This window comes from Podarcis raffonei, chromosome 7, assembly GCF_027172205.1.
Source record: "Podarcis raffonei isolate rPodRaf1 chromosome 7, rPodRaf1.pri, whole genome shotgun sequence".
In the NCBI taxonomy this organism is placed as follows: Eukaryota; Metazoa; Chordata; class Lepidosauria; order Squamata; family Lacertidae; genus Podarcis; species Podarcis raffonei.
In genome coordinates, this window is record NC_070608.1 from 64,051,187 (window position 1) to 64,071,661 (window position 20,475).

Below are 20,475 nucleotides of genomic sequence, written 5' to 3' on the forward strand. Positions count from 1 at the left end.
CCGGCGCCGGAGCAACGGAGGGAGGGAAGGTGTTTCGCTTTGGCGCGGAGAGGGGTGGATGGAGAGCCGGGTGGACGCGCGCATCGCATAGCATTGCGCCCCCGGCCTCTGAACCATTTGCGCAAGATGCGCTTCGATGCAGCAAACGCACCCGGAGTTAGGAAGATGCGCGCTCTGATAAGACCCAGTCCGGCTCCGGGTTGAATCTTTTAATTTCTTTTCTGAACTCAAGAATTTTTGTGCACGTGTCTGCTCGGAATCCGTCAGCCAGGGCGAATTCAGTGGGGCTTACTCCCGGGTAAATGGGGTTGGGATTGCAACCGCCCTGAAATCTTTTGATGAAAGGCGGAACAACAACCTTAGACTGCTGGCCGACTGCTTGCAGGTTTGCCGCAGGCATCCACTTGGCCACTATGAGACCAGAGTGTTGGACTTAGATGCGCCATTGATCCAACAGGCTCGCTTTATGTTCTTATTATTCCGCTATATGATCGGTCTCTACCCTTTCTCGGCACCCAAAGCCCTGTGTCGATCCTAGGCGGCTCGTCTGAGCGCAGGGACTGGCAAGGGACTCCATGCTTCGTTATTTTTCCGGAACTGACAGCTTGGTCCTTTCCACGTTTTCTCGGAATTCAGTAGGTCCGTTTGCACACTTTACACAGGGGGGGGGGAGCCTAACGTAAGGACTTCCAAGGAAGCATAAGCAGGATCGGGTTGCGCTTGCATATATTATGCCCGGCGAGAGAAATGCGGTGTTTATTCTTAAAACTGCGCGCTCCTCTTTGCAAATAGAGCGGCTGCGGGGGCTTAAGATTCTTTGTGACGTAGGCGCGCCTTTGGCCACGTGCGCTTTTACGAACAAGAAACTGTCAACAGCCCCTTCAGAGGAGATCGGGGCATCGAGGAAGCAAGTTGCAGCCTCCTCTCGGGAGAAACCTGGGGCGATCTCCATGGATCCGGAAAACTGTGAGCAATTTGGCATTTAGACCTTTGCTTTGGTTGATTTCTAATTACTTCTGCCTGTCCTGCATTGTTGTGGTGGCGCAGCCCAGTGCGAATGAACCGTTGTGCAATCGTAAAATCGCCTCTGCTTTGTTTTATGCCTTAGTAGACATGCATAGGTTTTAGGCTGCGTATGATGCTTTAACCGTGTCTAAGGTACTGAAAATAATCTTATGTTTCTTTAGGAATCGGCACATCAGAGGAGGATTTCTTTTTGCACCTTGGAGCCTTTAACTATCATGAGTGAAGTAGTAAACCCTGTTTCCACCAGCAACATTTATTTGGACCTAGAAAGCTGCAGCACAGCTTCAGAGATCTCCCAAGTATGTGCTCTTTGAATCATCGCTTGTACTCTCTCTTGGCAGCTTAGGAATGTAGTTGTTTTGGCTGTAGCCACCATTATTGCCCTTGATATGCTAGAAGTCTATGAGGAGAGGAGACGGGGGGGGTGGCACATGTATGAAAACCAGCTGAGCAGGTCTCAAGTTTGAGTAAAGCGGGGTGAAGGCCAGTGGCATTGCAACAGGGGGTGGTGTGCCCTGGGTGCCATGTCTGTGGGGGTGACAAGAAGGCACCCCGTGGGGGCTCGCAGGGGCACGAGCAGCCATCGCATGTGGAGGACCCTCCGTTCGCAACTGCAGCTGCGAGCAGAGGATCCCAGCAGCGGCGGCAAACCGTTATGTTCAGTGTATGTGTGGCGTCGCACACATGTGCTGTACATAGCGGTTTGCCACTGGCACCGCTTGAGTGCCGTACGGATGGCGGTGGCAACCCTCCGTCGCTGCTACAGCCGCGAACGGAGGATCCTGGCACTGTCCATATGGCGCTGGAGCGCCACCATCGGCAAACCGCTATGTACAGTGCATGTGCTGCGTCGCTACATACGCCGCATGCTTCGTACGTAGCGACGCCACACATGCGCCCTAGATAGCGATGCCCCGCCCTGTGTTTCATGGCACCTTTGTTCGCCCCTGGTGAAGGCTCACTGAGATGAAAATGGTGGTTTTAAACAACAACAGAGGTTTGAGTAAAGCAGAGATGGAACGCTGGGTTTGGTTTGGTTTGAAAAACAAATACCGTATTTTTTGCTCTATAAGACTCACTTTTTCCCTCCAAAAAAGTAAGGGAAAATGTGTGTGCATCTTGTAGAGTGAATGCAGGCTGCGCAGCTATTCCAGAAGCCAGAACAGCAAGAGGGATTCCTCTTGCTGTTCTGGCTTCTGAGATTCAGAATATTTTTTTTCTTGTTTTCCTCCTCCAAAAACGGTGCGTCTTGTGGTCTGGTGCGTCTTATAGAGCAAAAAATACGGTAACTTTTAACCAGTAGAAATAGCAGAGACGAGTACAACTCAGAAGCTGACATCAAAAGGATAATGCAGCACGGCATCTTCTTTCTTCTGTACTCAAACTCTGTTTCAAGCTTCCACACTCCCCTCAGTGTCACACCCTGCTCACTCCACCCAAACCTCTGCCATTGTTTAAAACTGCCGCTATTTTTCCTCTCAGTGACACTTCACATCCTCTTTACTCTCAACTTCTCAACTTCTGCCATTGTTTCTTTATTATCTATATTTATTACGTATGCATTATGCTGTTTTATGTAAGTGTGTATGCGTGTGTATGATTTAATAAAGTTTTTTAAAAAAAATCTGGTCAGTGCATTATGAACTAGTTGAAGATTCTGAACAGTTTTTAAGGGCAGCTCATTTTATTGCTGTTGAGGTCCTGATGTCCTAAACCTCGTGTCAGTTGCAAAGGTTATTAACGACTCTTTAAAAAATAATTATTCCAGAATGAAGTGCAGGATTCAGTGAGGAAAAGTGGACTTGACTGCACACTCTACAAAGAAGACCATTATTCTGAGCTGATGTTTGAAGATTTCACATATGGTATGTGCCTTTTTTTAACTATATAAAATGAAGCAATAGGTGCCTGAACTCTTGAATGACTAGCCTGATCCCTTCTTTCACATGACACAGCAGGTACATGAGCATTTTGGGTTATGGAAATATTCTTTTATACATGACAGTGATTATTAGCATGGCTAATACAAGAGGTAAGGCTTGGTTATGTAAAACTTCCTGATATGTACCACAGTCCTGAACTGTACTGTCTCAAAAATGATTGCAAAGCATTGCTCTGTTAAGATAGTCCTCCTATTGGCAAGAGTAGCTTGAGCATTTAATGTAAGATTGCTGTTGGCAACCCAAATAATACCACCGTCTTACTTGGCAATATATCTCCTCACAACCAAGATCCTACTATAGTGTCCTATATTTTAGAAGTCTTCCAGTGTAGTCTCTAAATTGCCCATCAGTTTAGCTCATAAAAAATTGAATTTAAAAAAGCAAAAAGCAATTGTTTTGGCTCCAAAGAGAAAACCAATAATTATCCTTCTTCGGCAGGGAAATCAATAGAGCAATTAAAGGCCAATTAAGGTCAATTCAGTAATGCTGCATCCTTTCCTGGAAAGGAAACAATTACTATTGTACAAGCTGTGAAAAAGCTTCTAATTAAAGAGGCATTAGTACTGCAAAGCCTCAGTAGTTTGTTACTAGTCCACATTGCTCAACCTAGCACTATTCTTTTTAAAAAAATAAAAATAAAAATCACAAATGGGGTCCCCCCCAAAAGATGAGAGGCAATATTGGATTAAATCACCGGACTGAGGATTTCAAACTGCTGTCTCACTTTAGAACCTGCCTTATACAGAGAGCAGGAGAACCACCTTTAATCTTGCACACATGAAAAGTACCACCGGTTCTCTCAGTGAATTTGACGGTATTTTTTGTTTTAATCGTGCAGATTTTAATCGTGAAGATGCTTTGGAGAAACAAATGTCGCCATTGAGCACGCTAAGACCTTGCCCTATAATGAAAGATTCCTCCTTTATCACTGAGTGGAAGGAATGCAACGAGGGATTATTGGACCAAGGAGAATCAGAGCAACAGTGCAGGATGCAGAGTTGGCCGGAGGAATGGTACAGAACGGGGGAAGAATCTGATCCAGAAGATTCACAGGAAGTCACAGCCAAAAATGCCATGCAAGTGGAGGAGTTACTGGTGGAAACATCAGATGTGCCTATCATGGAAGAGTCCTTATTGGACTGCATTGTTAAGGAATCGCCCATTGTGTCAAGTTTTCTCACACAGCCCACAGGTTCTTTATTGAAGACAGATGTGTGTGCGGCTAATGAAGACTTAATTGTCCAATGGAATGGCTCAAATGCGATTGAAGAAGCATCAGATGACGGAAATACGGTACGCCTCCCTTTAGCTGGGCTGTAGATGGGAAGGGTGGTGGTGTCAATTCTTAAGTCCAAAAAAGTAGATACCCTAGCTACTCTTTTCAAAGAATGCTGTCAGATTTCACCCCTTTTCAGGATGTACAAGCTCTGTATTCTTTCTGTTATATTTTATAATGAGAAATACAGGATGTACATACAGTGGAACCTCGGTTTTTGAACGAAATCCATTCCAGAAGTCCGTTCAACTTCCGAAACGTTCAAAAATCAAAGGGCTGCCGGCAAAGTGAATGGTGAAAATGAAAAATGTGCTGCTGCGGAAGCCGTTTGACTTCTGAAGCGCATTTGAAAAGAGAAGCATTCACTTCTGGGTTTTCAGCGTTCAGCTTCCAAATTGTTCGGCAGCCGAGACACTTGAAAACTGAGGTTTGACTAAATTTTTTGACTTAGAGCTTTGTGTCTGGCAAAGATATGGTTGTACAGTGGTACCTCGGGTTACATACGCATCAGGTTACAGACGTTTCATGTTACAGACATTTCAGGTTCCGCTAACCCAGAAGTAGTACCTCGGGTTACAAACTTTGCTTCAGAATGAGAACAGAAATCGCGGCAGTAGGAGGCCCCATTAGCTAAAGTGGTGCTTCAGGTTAAGAACAGTTTCAGGTTAAGAACGGACCTCTGGAACGAATTAAGTACTTAACCCGAGGTACCACTGTAGTAGTATATTTTCATTCCGATACAATGAACCAGCTTTGAATCCCTCTTGCTGACAGATGGAGACTGGGCACCACAACGAATCAACAAAAGATTTCCAGGACTCTGAGCTCACGGTTTTGCCAAATGCTGTGGATGAAAACCTAGATTACATTCGCACTCTGGTGCAGTCCAACAGACATTTAAAAGAACGTCTCAAGAGCAATATAGCGTGTTGTATCAGCGATGAGAAAGTGGACGATAGCACACTTCTACCAGAAAATGTAAGATTTTAAAATTTATAACGTAATAAATATTGTAGAATTGATCATAGAAAAAGCAACCATGAGAAGTGGCAGTACTATCATAATGCATCAATCAGTTTCATCAGTAAAAAATTAAAAAAGGATCATAGTTTGATCTAATTTAAATAAGAATTGGTTCTATATTGACGTTCATCACTTGATGACTTGGAAGTACGGGTGAGCAATAGCTGATGTTACCCCACAGATGATCACATCAAATGTTATGGCTTTCGGTGGAGTCATGTACACATGATTGGGTTGTGGTCGTAGTTTAATAGCAGAGGGCATGATTTGCATTCAGAAAGTCTCAGTTACAATCCCACTTAAAATCCCCCCTGCAAAAGGATGTCAGGAAGCAGGGCTCGGAAATAACTGCATTTGAAACCTTGATGAGCCATTGACAGTCGGAGTAGACAATACTGCACTAAATGGATTCATAGACTGACTCTGCAAAACACCTTCATGTGTTGTAAGTCAAGGCAGCAAGCACCCAGGGGGAGAAACATTCCCCACCCCAGGTCTAAATTATGATATGTAAAACATGTGTGAAGCACCTTTTAGTACTAAGGCACTGCCAAGAAATTAAGTATGAATTTGTTGGACTTTAGATCATGTCCACCACAAACAATCTGTACAATTGCCCAGCTTGCATACCTTGGTAGACGAAACTAAGGAGTGTGTGAGGGCAAGTAGAATCTACAACAGTTTACAGTACATCAGTCTGTTTGTTACAGAAAGCAGATCTCATAGAAATTACTTTTCACCCATGACGTTTTGACTTAAATCTTTGCTTATCACATGATCTGTTTTAATACAGGTTGAAAATGTGTCCGAAAGAGAACATAACACTGAGCCTTCACCTCTCCATTCAGAGAAGTCCTCCTTTGTGGCAGAAGAAGTTACACAAGGGGACAGAGGCGACAAAGCTCTTTCCTCAATCCATTCTACAAAGAGCTGCTGCCTGAGTCCTTATGGAGCTTCAGACAAACTCTGGAACACCCCGGAATTTAGTCCAAAGCAACTGCTGCTTCAAGAAGGCGATATGGACTTCAGCAAGGTCATTAAGGACTTAGAACTGGACCAGCAGAAGCACCTGCCCCATATCTTGGGTCTTCAGTATGGCAGTATATTTTCTGAGAAGACCAAAGAAATTGAGAAACTCCTTCTTGAGGAAGGAGATACGGATTTGAACAAAATCATCCAGGCACTAGAGCAAGGCCAAAAGAGGCAACAGATCCAAGTCATGGACCTTTATCATTGTGATGTTTCTTTGGCGAAAAGGTTTAAAGAGCAGGAGGTGGACTTTTTCATGAACCACGACTTTATTGACACCATCAGGAAGCTGAAGGAGAACACTGCTGATCTCATAGAAGCAATGGGCAAAGTCACAGGGAAGAAGGAAGAGGCAGAGGGGTGCCCAAAGTGCATGATGGGAGCTTCAGGAAACACTAAGGATGATCTCCAGGACTTTGGGCCTGAGAAGAAAGCTCTGGTGCTGCAGTTGGAAAAGCTCAGTGCAGACTACAGAGTTCTTCAAGAAAAGCACCAGGCAGAGGTAGAAGAGAAGGTCAAATATATGGCTCAGTGTAAGGAGCTGGACTGCACTCTCCACAAGAAGGAGCAAGAGATACAAGAACTGAATCGCACCGTACAAAAATTGGAGCGTGAAGCCAGCAGCACCACGTCGGCTCTGCACAAACTGAGGGGAGAAAGCGAGGACGCTCAGAAGCGTTCCTTGTCTTTGGAGGCAGAACTGCAGAGGCAGAAGGACGAGAGGCTGGCAGAAAGGGAGGGGCTGGGCTGCAGGTACAATACGCTGCTTGCTCAGATTAAACTCCTGCAGGCGGAATTTGAGAAGGAGAGGGCCGATATGGAGAAAATGCAACAGCAGGTCTGTGCATTCAGAACAGAGACGAGCAGGCTGCAGGAGGAGATGGCAAAGAACAGAGAGGAGAATCACTTCTTGCAGCTGGAGTCTGCCAGGTGGAAAGAGCAATGCAGACAAATTAGAGAGCCACAAATGCTGAAGGTATACAAGGCTATCTCGAAATCATTGAGTAGCCCGTAGTTTTTGTGTGTGTGTTTTTTTTAAAGGTTTGCACATACTTTTAAAGGAGCAAACAGGCTTTCTCTTTCTCACTCTATTCCCTGTGGCAAGATTCACTGCTCCATCTTGTTCCTGTTACAGGATCAGGGCTAGTGGAAGTACACTGCTAATATGAGACGTAGGTATTCCAAAATGTTGATGGTCTTGATTTGTTCTTAGCTCAAAATTACAGATGCTTCCACACCAACCCTTTCCTATGGAATTATCATCCTTTGTTCACTCACAGAGATCCAATTAATGTTGCCATTATTATCCAGCTATGATTGCAGTCCAGTGTTTTCTGCACCATCCTTGGTTTTCCTTCCCAGATCTGATCTTTTGGTTTTTTTAATCAAATGCAATTGCAGCATTAATGTGGGCAATTGGTCAAAGCATATTAAAACAAATTATTCAGAGTTCTTGTACCTTAAGTTAACAGTTTTGTATCTGTTTGTTGTACTTAATTGCTTCCTGTTAATTGCTGAGGTCAGTAATGAATAGCCCCCTTTAACATGTCTGAATGGCCACAGTGTCACAAGAGAAAGCTTAATTAGTGATTTCCTCTCATTACTCCAGTGCAGGGAAATTAAAGCCTTCCCAACTCCAGGATCAGAAACTAACATTAGAGTAGTCAAGAGACTATAACTTAATTCCCTGAGTGTCACTAATAAAAGGCAATGAAATGAATGGGACTAGAAAACAGGAAATGTTTAAATAACATTGGAAAGGAACCATTACAGAATGGGACTTAGTTGTGAGTAAACATTATAGAAGGATGTTGGCCATAGGGAAAATTCAGGTACAACACAAACCTGCTTTTATTCTCCTCTGTAGGGAAGAGGTCCCCCCCACCCCCAGGTCACATTATTCCTAACAGTAACTGTGAATGTGAAGATTGACAAATTATGAGTGTTTGTTTTCAGGGATATACAAATAACCTAAGCTGATGTTCTTGCACTCTCTTCATATTAGGAGCAGCTGCATTCCCAAATGATCCAGATTCTCAGATATGAACTTGGATTAAAGAGGGAAGAGTTGAGAAAGAAAGAAGAAATAATTGAGTGGAGCATGCACATTCTGGGAAGGTTTCTTTTGGTATGCTCAGTTTTATACCATTAAGGGCAACACCACTGAGCTTTATCATTACTATTTTGAATTTTTGTCTGAGTACACGTGTGGGTGCTTTCAGCCTTCAGTTTCTGTCAAAATTGCACCCTTTTCCAAATGGAAGTAGTAAGAAGTGCATTCCATTTTAAAAGAAAGCCAAAAAAGAAAAAGAAGGATGACATATGAGCCTATTTTCTCTTTTAAAAAATCACAAACATGCATTTAAACTGGTATGTCTTTTTAAGCTCCTGGAATGTTTACTTTTAAGCAAAACATACTTTTGGAAATGTTCATACACTTATGAACAGTAAGCGGCAGTTGGACAAAAGATGGCAATGATTTTGGAGTAGCTTGTTATGTTAAAAATACTTGTTGCAGAGATCTTTATATATTTTTTTCTTGTTCTGGTGTTTGTTTTAAATAAGATATTGAACTTAGGGTTGGAGGAAACACAAGTTTTAAGCTTAAGTCCCCGTCCCCCCATCCATAGCTGTAAGGCAGGCTTCCTCAACCTTAGCCCTCCAGATGTTTTTGGCCTACAACTCCCATGATCCCTAGCTAGCAGGACCAGTGGTCAGGGATGATGGGAATTGTAGTCTCAAAACATCTGGAGGGCTGAGGTTGAGGAAGCCTACTGTAGGCAATAAAAACCCCATAATATATTTTGCTTCCATAATGCTTTTTAATAGGTTTACAGTGCCGATATTCTATGTTCAACCTGTTTTCTTATTTCTTTTATTATAATCTAATGTACCTCACTGTATCCTCTGTCAAAACAGAACATGAAGTCAATGCATTCAGCTTTGTCCATCAGAGATCTCCACAGTGAAGAAGACCATTTCAGTTCTCCTTATGTCCAGAAAGCATCTCACCTCTTGTCCAAAATCTGCAGTCTTCTGGCTCTTGCAGAAGGATTACTTACCTGCCAGGTAATGCAAAATACCACAGCCCTTTTCAATAGCCGCCTTGATAGCACCTAAAACATGAATTCTATGGTCCATCCAGAACAACCCATCACCCAGTATACACTGTACTGTATATTTCCAACAAGATTGAAATAAAGGATCTTTCAACTCTGCCAGTAAAACAGATCAGTCTTTATTATATTTCCCTTCCCTCCAGCTTTTCTTCCATCACCATTATGCAGGCAGATCACATGGATGTTACTATTTAGGAAGTAGCACTTCTCTGGCTCCTAAATCATTAACTATCAGACATAACACAAATGCAACATTCTCTGCCTGGGTTGTTGTTTTTGTTGTTTTGTTGCAGGGGTTCAGAGAGGGTGGGAAACAGAATGGCAGAAGGGAAAATGCCTTGAAGAGAGGCCTGCATGAGTAGCCTGCCCAAACCAACCATGATTCTGTTCACACAAGTACATCAGACAGAAACAGTACTGACCACATTTGTGTTTTATTGTGCGCTCTTCCTTGAGTCCTTGGATAGTGCCTACGCAGTGATTGTGGTACGTTTAAATGTGCCTCCCAATTTTAAAAAGTTGGACACCTATGGATCACATAGGAAACACCCGGTTATCTCCTCCTGCTCTCTCCGTGGCCAGTGGTGCACTTTGAACAAATAACTAGCAAGGTATACACTTAAGTTTTAATTAAATGTCTGCATGTGTACTTGCGAGTTTCCCCATCCTTTTTCTATACAGTGGTACCTCTGGATGTGAATGGGATCCTGAAGCAAACGCAACCCGCGTCTGCACGTGCGCAGGTCGCGATTCGCCGCTCCCGCGCATGCGCATGATGTCATTTTCAGCGTCTGTGCATGTGCAAGCGGCGAAACCCAGAAGTAATGCGTTCCGTTACTTCCGGGTCTCTGCGGAGCATAACCTGAAAACACTCAACCTGAAGCATATTCAACCCAAGGTATGATTGTACTACCCACTTTTTGTGCTTCATAAATGCCAAGGTTCCATCCTTCATTATTATGAAAATACCTTTGCAGGCAGAGGGCTAGTTCAGGCAATCATGACAAGGTATCTTTGTTAGTGCAGTGTATGGTACTTTCTTCAAATGTGTAGCATAATCTCTGGTGTGGACTGGGCATGGGTGCGCTTGTATATTATTTTGCCTGCAGCGGTAAAGGCAAAGTTATATACCGTATTTTTTGCTCTATAAGACTCACGTTTTCCTTCCTAAAAAGTAAGGGGAAATGTGTGTGTGTCTTATGGAGCGAATGCAGGCTGCGCAGCTATCCCAGAAGCTGCGCAGCGATCCCTCTTGCTGTTCTGGCTTCTGGGATTCAGATTTTTTTTTCTTGTTTTCCTCCCCCCAAAACTAGGTTTCGTCTTGTGGTCTCGTGCGTCTTATAGAGCGAAAAATACGGTAGTACACAAAGCAATAGCTTGCGTTAAAATTACATTAAATTTCCATGAGCATCGAAGTCAAGTGTACGGGAAAGTCTTTACAATTCACATTTCCCACAGGTCTAAACAAGGAGAAGTATTTGTTAATGCAGAGCATCAGTTGCTTATTAGCGTCTTTGGTGACATATTCAAATGGCAGGGTGCATCCTGACATTTTGCCATCGTTTTATAAAAAAACTTCAGAAAACATCAAGTCCCTGTTCTAAACCAGCTGAGTAAGATTTTTTTCCAGCTCTGAAAAGAATGGAATCACAGCTCGAAGCAAACTGAGTAACAAATCTTGAGTTCTGTTGGAGTTACTTGGTTAAGAAGAGTGCCGTGCTATACTGTGTTGTAATGTTCAGTAGCATTTCTCTATAGGAAATAGTGTTCCTTACATGGTAGACCACCCATGCCTCAGCAGTCAATGAATCTGATTCCTTCCAAGGAATATACCCCCTGGTTCACATGTGGCTACATTCTTCAGTCTCACATAGGAACCAGTGGAAAATAGGAAGCGCTTTTCCATCGGGTTATGTGGATCTATGTAACTCCTCAGAGTCCTTCTAGAGAGTCATCTCACCTAGCACTGGTAGTACTAAACAGGAAGTGAGAGAAGAAGTACTTCTACAAAGAGGTGCACTCTCACCTGTTAAGGTTAGAGCTGCCATTGCTGGTTATGCATAATGGTTGGTGTGTCCGTTGTGTATATCTTGCTAGTTGCTTTGGACTGCCAGTAGTCAGAATGGGGATCACCATAACCCACATGTGGATTGCCAGGTCAAGTACGTCTGGAAGTACGCTAAGGAATCAAACAACTGACGAGTGAGCAACTCTGAGAAGCAGTGGGGGAAGAACAACCGCCTTCCTTCTAAAGACAAGGCCGCTCGCTGCTTCTTCCTGATGGAAATGGCTACCCAGTCTTGCCTTGGTTTTGTGTATGTGTTAAGCCATCCTAAGAATGTTTGCTACGGAGCAAATTCACTACTCAATAAAACTCTTCTGTTGAAAGCAATGGCTGAAATGTGCCTTCTTTTCTCTGAATCTCACCTTTTATTTCCCTGCTGTCTTCAGTGATGTTTACAAGCTTTCCCCTGTTGTTGTTTTTACCTGTTACCTAAACTTCTGATACCTGAGGCACACTTCAACTCTGATTCAAACTGTGAGCTGCGCTTCATCCTTGGCCACAAAAGGGCTTCTTTTTTTAAAGGGGTGTCACTACGAAATCCTTCAAGCATTCAGTGAATGCTTGAGGGGACTGCAAGGAAGGCCCTCACTGGCTATCCTCCCCTGAAATTAACATGTCTGCTGGCCATGCCTCTTCAGCAGCTGTGTCTTCTGCATTATGAAAAAGGGACCCTGTGCAGGACCAATTGTGTTGGGCTTCTCTGTGCAATTTTGAGCCATGATTGTCCAAGACAGCTGGTCAGTTGAACATGCATACAGGTGTACACTTGTATGTCCTTCTTCTGGTTAATGTCAATGCTCAATGATTTGGGAGCGATGTGGCCGGTAGTTGCATTCCCACTACTCCTTCATGTGTCCAGTAAATGCAGGAGCGGGTTCATATGGGCATCCCTTTAGTCTGTCTATGAGTAAGAATCACTTTACTCAAAAGAGCCCATTTTGTCTGTTTCTGCATGAGCATCTAGCCATGTCTCCTACCAGGAAGAAGGCAAGACCAGGGGAGCGATTTGTGTGCAGAACAGCTTCCTATGGGGTCGAACTTGAATTATTTGGATTGACTTATTTCTTGAAACGTGCAAACCGTTTTCTCAGTCCAACGGCTTCCTCTCCAGCACACAATCGGGGAATTGCTGCTCTACAACCATCATGATTAGAAATTCACTTTATTACAAGTGATGCATTAATTCTTAGGAAACGAATTGGTGTCCATTTGGAGTTTAAACAATGTTCGTTTTATGTCACTGTTGTTTGATAGGACACAGATAATCAGGCAATTGCTGAATGTTCCACGGAAAGTGAAACTGTTATTGAAGTGAAGGGGAAAATGCAGCGCCTGTTATTTAAAAAGAAAAGCTTGGAGAAAGAGGTAGGGGCACTGGTTGTTTTCCCTCCCAGTTACACCCTGCTTTTGTGTTTGCATATGTAAGAACACTCCTGTCGTTCTTAACCCTCATGTCAAAATAGCTAATTATCTTCTAAACGTGCTGTGTTGTGAGACTTTGTATTTTTGCTTTGTGAACCGCCCTGAGATCTTTTGATGAAGGGTATATAAATCTAATAATAAAACCATAAGACAGCTTGGAAACTGCAGCTGGGGCAGAATATAGCGGCAAGACTGCTAACAGGAACAAAGTGTTATTTTTAACCTGCAAAGCTCTATACGGCTCAGGACCCCAATATCTAACAGAATGCTTCCCCTAACTTGAATATATCCGGACCCTGTGTTCATCACTCGAGGCCCTCCACCAGATGCCCCCTCTGCAGGGCCGGCCCATTCATGAGGTAATGTGAGGCAACCACCTCAGGCAGCAGGATCCACCAGGGCAGCAGATTCAGCTTCTGAGGAATAAATCACCTGCTGCTGCTGCCACTGAAGCAATGGCAGCGATGGCTGCGGTGTGCTGCTTGGAGCCACTCTGAGATTGATAGTTATGTTCTGAGGAAAAGCTCTGTGGTCTGCATACGATTGAGAATATATACGGTAAATCCATAAAGTACCACTTATGAATTCAGGGCACATACAGCTATTCTCGATGGGAGGTTGGTCTGTACGTCTGAGTCTTGTTCATGAGGATGCTGTGCGATGGCAGGTGAACTTCATAAGGATCCTATGCATTCTGTCATACGGACAAAAACAACACATTTCAACCATCAATCCCCATATTTCTTACAAAATAAGCGATAAACTGAACTACATGCTCTACCACAAGTACAGGAGCAGTCTGCTGGGATCAATTAATGTGCCATTGCAAAGATGGATAGTGATTTAACATGAATAAAATTTACGGCTTCTTGAATATGTCAGTTTTGCTTTGGGATATACGTATAGCATATAAGAAAGTCTGGGGAGAAGCAAAACACAACTGAATGAAATATGTTCAATTTTCCCTTTCCCTCTCTTGCCTATAATTCATCACTATAAATATTTAGTTGAGGAAACACAAGGAAAACATAGCAGCCATGAGGGAGTTGATAATTAATGAGAAAGCGTCTGAAGACCCCGATACTGAGGTGAGTTCAGTATTATGAAAAAGAACAGAAATTAAAAGAAAATCAGGAGGAGAATTGGATTTTGTGTATTATGGAGCATTAATTTAAAACAAGAAGTTCCATTACTATGGCTGCAGTCCTATATACTTACTTGGGGTGACTTAACCATGGGGTAAATACTGTAGACTTGCTATGTATACATAATAAAGGCCTGCTATTGCTAAAAAAAGTAGCAAATATGGAATACGTTCCTAAACAGACTTATTAGGGAGTAAGCCAAATGGAAGTAAGCTGGACTTACTTCCAAGTAAACATACTAGGGTTACGCTTTTAAAGGCTAATGCCTTGTTCTGAATGGGTATTTATTCACAGGCTACAGAAGCTGGCGAAGAGGAATCAGAAAATGGCGGAGACCTGCCTGATCTTCTGAGAACAAAACTGAGTGAATACCACAAGCAAACTGATGAGCTCCAAGCTGAGGTGAGTAGTTATGAGAGAAAGAGGGCTCAGGAATCATTTCCATGAAATTGCTTCCATTTCCAGAAAACTGGGATTCCTGTTATCATTGGGAAGACCTAAATCCTTGGAAGGTTTTCAGAAGACATCTGTGGGAATCCTGATTCTGTTACATGCCTGATGGTTGCCACCTCATGGTTGTCCAAAGGGATCAGTTTCAGCCCAAAACAGCAACAAAGGGCAACAAATAGCCCTCATAATGGATAGCTCCGTTGGTTAGAGTGTGAAGCTGATAATACCACGGTCATGGGTTCAATCCCCATGTGGGACAGCTGTATATTCCTGCCTTGCAGGGGGTTGGACTAGATGATCCTCAGGGTCCCTTCCAACTCTACAGTTCTGTGATTCGATAAGCAAAGAGCCAAGAGAAGCTTGCTTTGAATAGCTCCTGGGTGAACTTCTAGAGGCACTTCCACACAAAATAGTTTCTGGATGAAAAAAATTGCCCTATAAGCACATGTTTGTATGGGGCAATTCCCTTTCCTGTCTTAGTCCATTACTTCATTGAAGAAGCATTCATTTCCCAAGGGGGGGGGGAAATGGCCACACTCCTGAGATGGCGTGTTGATTGTATCAGTTGTTCCCAAGATGTATCCCAGGAAAAATAATTGGTGTTGACAGGCTTAATCTATGGCTGATCATTACTACCACTAGTAATGTGCTGGGCATTTTGGAGAACACAAAAATAATGGGTGGTGTTCAATGACCTTTTACTCAGAGTAGACCCATTAAAATGAGTCAACCTGGCCAAGTTATATCCATTAATTTTAATGAGACATTCTTTCTTTGGAAAGATTAAAGCACTGGAAGCTAATCTGGCATCCAAAGAAGAAGTATGCAAGAAGCTCACTGGAGAAATTGTCGAGCTTCAGAAGGACTTGGGCAGCTTGACATGCAAGGTATGAGCATGAGCTGATGTTACTCTGACAAGGTTGAAAAACTCAATTCACTTTCAAAACATAGTAACTGTAATCTGGAGTTGTACTATCTCCAGTAGTACTAACTCCATTGCTAGATTGGGTGCAGGTTTATCTTGTCCAGCATTCTGCTCCCAGCCATGGCCAGATGTGCCTGGAAGCTCTTTACTGAGCTACTGACATCCCTGAAACAAATCTCCAAGCACGTTGAAACTTGGTTAGATTTACACCTAGGCTTCATCCACCTTTGAACAAAAAATGCTCAGGCTAGAATAAATCACAGACACTTAAATTTGCAAAGATTTTACTTACAGAGTTTTCAGAAGTAAGAGCAAGCAACTCTCCATCTATTGGCGGTAAAATAAAGAATAAAATGTTCCAAATGACTTAAAAGGAAAGAACTTGTTTTCATAACAAAAAGAATGGCAAAGATGCAGGCTGTAAAAATCTCTTTTTGGAGAGATGCAGTACACTTGCAGGATCAGATGTGCTCCACCCTTGTCATGGTGCAGAATGATAGTGTAAATATACCAGTAAGATCCACCTCCCGTCCATTTAACTCATTTAATTACCCCAATGGATTCACTGGGATTATACGCAGTGATTTTAAAAAATGGATTTCTGTATGCAGTGCTCATGTGGATGACGTTCCATAGATCAGTGATAATGCTGATATTTATGTATTGCTATAATGTTGCAAAAAGGCAGGGTTTACAAGTGTACTGAAGGCAGATCACAATTAATAAAATACCATATACTATCAAAGATCTGATAATATTATACTTTGAGATTTCACTGGCTGTTTTCTCTTTTGTACTATGCTAAATCATTTTCTGGTTTTATTTTAAAAGGTGACATCATATGAGGAAATTATTGAATGCGCTGACAAAAGGCTCGAACAAGCCAATTCAGAAATATCTGAGTAGGTATAGCACTGCTTCTGGATTCTTTTCTGTTGTATATGTTCCAGAAACACATAGTAAGAGACAATTCCTGCACTTGGAAAACTGAGTGAAACCTAAATGAAATTTTGTAATCAGGTGTTTTAGCACTGCAGTGTTTTATAGAGCCACTTCAGATTAGGAACTCTCAAACCAAATCCTGGGCTGATATTAAAGCACATGGCTGCACCCATTTGATACAGTTTTGGCAGCCACTAGAGAGAGACGTGTGGAGCCACTGCTCTCTAGCTAAATCAAATAGCTGCTCTGCTTCTTGAGGAGGAAGTGTTTTCAGCTCAATGTTCTCTGGGGTTGCAATTTAACCTGGGCTGTTTTGGTGTGAAAGCAGCCTAAAGATGCAGTCTCAGGGCTTAGTCTGTTCCAGGTTCACACCTGACCACACCGCTATTTTCAGTGGCAAATGCTGCATGGCACGCCATCCATGTGTAAGGAAGCCTCAGTAAGAAGGGGGTGCTTTTCACCAAAGTAGAGCCACAGATAGATCAATGCTTACTCCCCCCCTTTTTTTTAAATTCTGCCACTGTTTTGGAATTTTATTAACCTCTCAAATGGGGGGTCTGGAATCCCACAGGGATGAAAACAAGTGTCGGCTAGTGTTAAGCAGCATTAAGCAGGCCATTTCCCCATATTGGAGCGTTGGAAACCTCAGGCCTGAGGGCCAGAGGTTGATCTCCAGGCCTCTCTGTCTGCAGTCACATTAGCAATGGCCAGGGATTGATTTTTCGATTGAGTGACAGGAAGAAACATAAACAGAATAATTGTCCCTCAGGACTTCCCCTTAGCCCACACTGTCCTGGGTCACACTTCACCTCATCCTCAGGTGCTTTTGTGTGACAAAAAGATCCTTGCCCTGTTTCTTCTCTCACACAAAAGTGCCCCACACTAAGGGCGCTTTATGACAGAGAAAAAAACAGAGAAGACAGAGGAAGAGCCTCTCAGTTTTTAAATCTGTGTTTTAACTTTGGGGATGTGGTTTCATTTCTGTTTTCTTTATTCTGCTTTTGATTTTGTGGCTTTGTGCCTTATTTCGCCTTTATGTGGCTTCCATATTTATTTATTTGTTAAACTGCCAGAGAAGTTTATGTTCTATGAAGACATACAAATACTGACTGATAAATAAATAATAAATAGTAAATAGTAAATGGGAGTTATTCGTTAATTTCAGTATACTCAAGCTTATTTCTTCCTACCCAGAAGAAAGTGGCAAAGTCAGGTATTTTGTGAATGTGTGAATGGTCACAGGCAAATTAAGAGTCTTGGGGGGGGGGAGTGAACTTTATACATGTACAATCCACAGCATTAAATTAACGCAGCGAAGGCATGTAGAGGTGATCTTATGACTGTCCCAAATTCACTTCTCTTGGGGAATCTTTGAAACTTGGACCTAAAGGACTTTCAGGAAGTGTTGCAACACCTTCTTCTGTAGATCGGCTTTCAAGGCACGCATTTGGAGTTTTCATACATTTAGTGCAGTAGTTTATACTTTATGTTGGGGTTTGCTGGGTGATCATTTTTTAAATGTGATGTTGCTTTCAGCCCTTATAAATCAAAATTATGACAATTCCATTATTATTTCAGATACAAATTTCAGACACATATGAAGAAACTCTTTTTGGATTGTAAAAGTGAAATTGCAAATCCATCTACAAACCAAGAACTTTAGCTGTCTGGGTTTTTTTAAGTGTATTTGTATCCCGAGTCTCGAAACATTTATTTATTTTTCTTGGAAGCAAACTGCATTGACATCAGTTGAACTTATTTCCAAGTAAATGTGTTTCAGACTGGAATAGCAGTTTGCAAGTTGTCATTGCAGTGACAGCCTAAATCTATGAGAACATACTGCATATAACTGAAACAAATGTACCAATCGGTTAAATTGTCTCTTACTGGCAGTTTAGAGAAAAGAAACCAGGATTTGGAAGATTTAATTAAGAAGTTCAAAATGAATACCAGAAAGCTGAGGTAAACTTCATATATATTTCACATTCAAGAAGAGGAGGGTTCTGAAAGTGCTCACATTATCAAACTTACGAATGTCTTCCTTTACATACAACTAGCATAGACAGGTAAACATAATCTTGAAGTGCTTCTTATAAAATAATAAAATATGGCCACCACCTAACTATAGCTCCCATCTGCTAATATTTGGGGGCCCTCCAGAGCACAAAAAATCGTATTCTCATAATTTTTGCTCACGAGGGTATTGGGACAGTTACGCATACCTTCCAACATGTTGAGTCCCAGTACCATCACATAAATTTCAGGCTTCAACTATCAGGTGGATAATATGCCTGCATTTGTTCTGTAATTATTATTATTATTATTATTATTATTATTATTTATTATTTATACCCCGCCCATCTGGCTGGGTTTCCCCAGCCACTCTGGGCGGCTTCCAACAGAACACTAAAATACAATAACCTATTAAACATTAAAAGCTTCCCTAAACAGGGCTGCCTTCAGATGTCTTCTAAAAGTTTGTTAGTTATTTTTCTCTTTGACATCTGGTGGGAGGGCGTTCCACAGGGCGGGTGCCACTACCGAGAAGGCCCTCTGCCTGGTTCTCTGTAACTTGGCTTCTTCTAGCGAGGGAACCGCCAGAAGGCCCTCGGCACTGGACCTCAGTTTCCAGGCAGAACGATGGAGGTGGAGACGCTCCTTCAGGTATACTGGACCGAATCTGTTACTGTTACTGTGCATATGTATTTCATGAAAAATGCACCTACGATTATGTTGCCTGAAGTTGCCCATTAAACCCATAGTGGCCATATACTTGCACATAGCAGTACCATGACAGCCGTTTTAAACAGGAAAAGATGCTGCCAGGAGGACAATCGGACTAGGGAAAATAGAGGAAGGGGGAATGAACCTTCTGCACTTGCTGTTTCCTGTTAATATATATATATATTTGAGATTATATTGCCTGCATTTGCCTGTAACATCTAGTCTAGTCCTCAGTGCTGTTAGCCCTGTGTACTTGTGGGTATTGATTCAATCTTGGGCAGTAACTTTACTCTCTGCTGTCTCACTCTCCAAACTTACATGGCCAGAAGTTACATTTTCAAATGGAGAAGCATTAAGTGAGCACTTTCTTTATGTTTCCACAGGCAAGGGTGGTCTTCATTTTTCCCAAAAATGTGGATTCAGGGGGTAAGTCAAGATATATTGCCCTAAATAAGGATCAGCAACTGGAGACCGGGGTCCAAATTTTGCTCCTGAAAGGGTAATACTGGTCCCTTCTCAGGCCAACTAAGGTTTTTAATGCCATCTGTTCCCCGAACAGCACTGTCATAAACTACTTTGCTTTAGTGTAAGGCAGACTGCAAATGTTTAAATAAAGAATTATCATTTTTATTCAGATGTTTTAAGAAAATATAGCATATTATGTGTGGTTGTATTGGACACAGTCCAAAGTTAAGCACTTATCTTTCACTGATTTCCATAGAAGAGTCAAAAACATACTTAACTCTGTTAACGGCATAAGACAAAACAAAACACTTTAAGTTCCTTTGGATCATTATCTGTAATCTCATGTTGCAATTTTCAGCATTACATATCAAAATTATATAAACACAGAGAGATATAACGTTAAGTCTGTAATCCTGTGTAATTTTCCTGGGAGTAAGTTCCATTGAAAACAGTGGGGCTCTCTCTTTTGAGTAAGCTTGTACAATTGCACTGTTAGGCCTTCTCAGAGTATACCCACTGAAATAACCAGGGTTAAGTTACTCCATTAATTTCACTGGGTCTACTCTGCATGCAACATAGTTGGATTTCACCTTTAGTGACTTAAAATTGAAGGAAAATCTGAATTGTAATATTTTTCCTTCCATTTTCAGGATTTTCAAAAACTGAGTGGAACCCATTTAGTTACTAAAGGACAAACAATTAAATATGCCAAGTATGATTGTCATTGTCACTGCAGCAAAGTAGGTTTACAAATGACATATTAAAGTTGATTAAAAAATAGAAACCTTCATTTTTTTCTTGGTTTGTGAGTATAATGTTATTTTCTTATTATTAGGAGACAACAGTTTGAAGTGTGTTTGAATACAGTGAATTCTTTTCCAAAGATGCTGCTAAGTGAATTAAAGAATGAAACCTTTTTCA

General features: G+C 42.1%; 1 protein-coding gene and 1 long non-coding RNA gene across 8 annotated transcripts; both read left to right on the forward strand.

Annotated features, from left to right (window-relative positions):
• Positions 1–352: 352 nt before the first annotated feature.
• Positions 353–2,886, forward strand: LOC128417796 (uncharacterized). The gene is made up of 3 exons (XR_008331555.1): positions 353–966; positions 1,188–1,325; positions 2,795–2,886. It is a non-coding gene; the product is annotated as an uncharacterized LOC128417796 (long non-coding RNA).
• A 937-nt stretch (positions 2,887–3,823) lies between these two features.
• Positions 3,824–20,344, forward strand: CAGE1 (cancer antigen 1). 7 transcript variants are annotated; one of them, XM_053396946.1, is made up of 13 exons: positions 3,824–4,262; positions 5,020–5,223; positions 6,062–7,273; positions 8,303–8,425; positions 9,217–9,366; positions 12,736–12,846; positions 13,911–13,991; positions 14,343–14,450; positions 15,281–15,385; positions 16,255–16,325; positions 18,259–18,327; positions 19,473–19,515; positions 20,205–20,344. In XM_053396946.1, exons 1-13 carry the CDS (start codon positions 3,840–3,842, stop codon positions 20,316–20,318), a joined length of 2,814 nt encoding a protein of 937 aa, XP_053252921.1. In that variant the 5' UTR covers positions 3,824–3,839; the 3' UTR covers positions 20,319–20,344. The 7 variants fall into 7 exon arrangements, with proteins under 7 accessions (XP_053252921.1, XP_053252923.1, XP_053252922.1 ...); XM_053396948.1 differs by lacking the exon at positions 15,281–15,385; XM_053396947.1 differs by lacking the exon at positions 13,911–13,991.
• The last annotated feature ends 131 nt before the right edge of the window (positions 20,345–20,475 follow it).

Excerpts from the sequence above, each read along its gene's own strand:
- CAGE1 (XM_053396946.1), top strand. The coding sequence starts at position 3,840 with ATGTCGCCATTGAGCACGCTAAGACCTTGCCCTATAATGAAAGATTCC. Across the intron at positions 4,263-5,019 it reads CATCAGATGACGGAAATACG|ATGGAGACTGGGCACCACAA; the intron begins GTACGCCTCCCT and ends TCTTGCTGACAG. Across the intron at positions 14,451-15,280 it reads CTGATGAGCTCCAAGCTGAG|ATTAAAGCACTGGAAGCTAA; the intron begins GTGAGTAGTTAT and ends TTCTTTGGAAAG.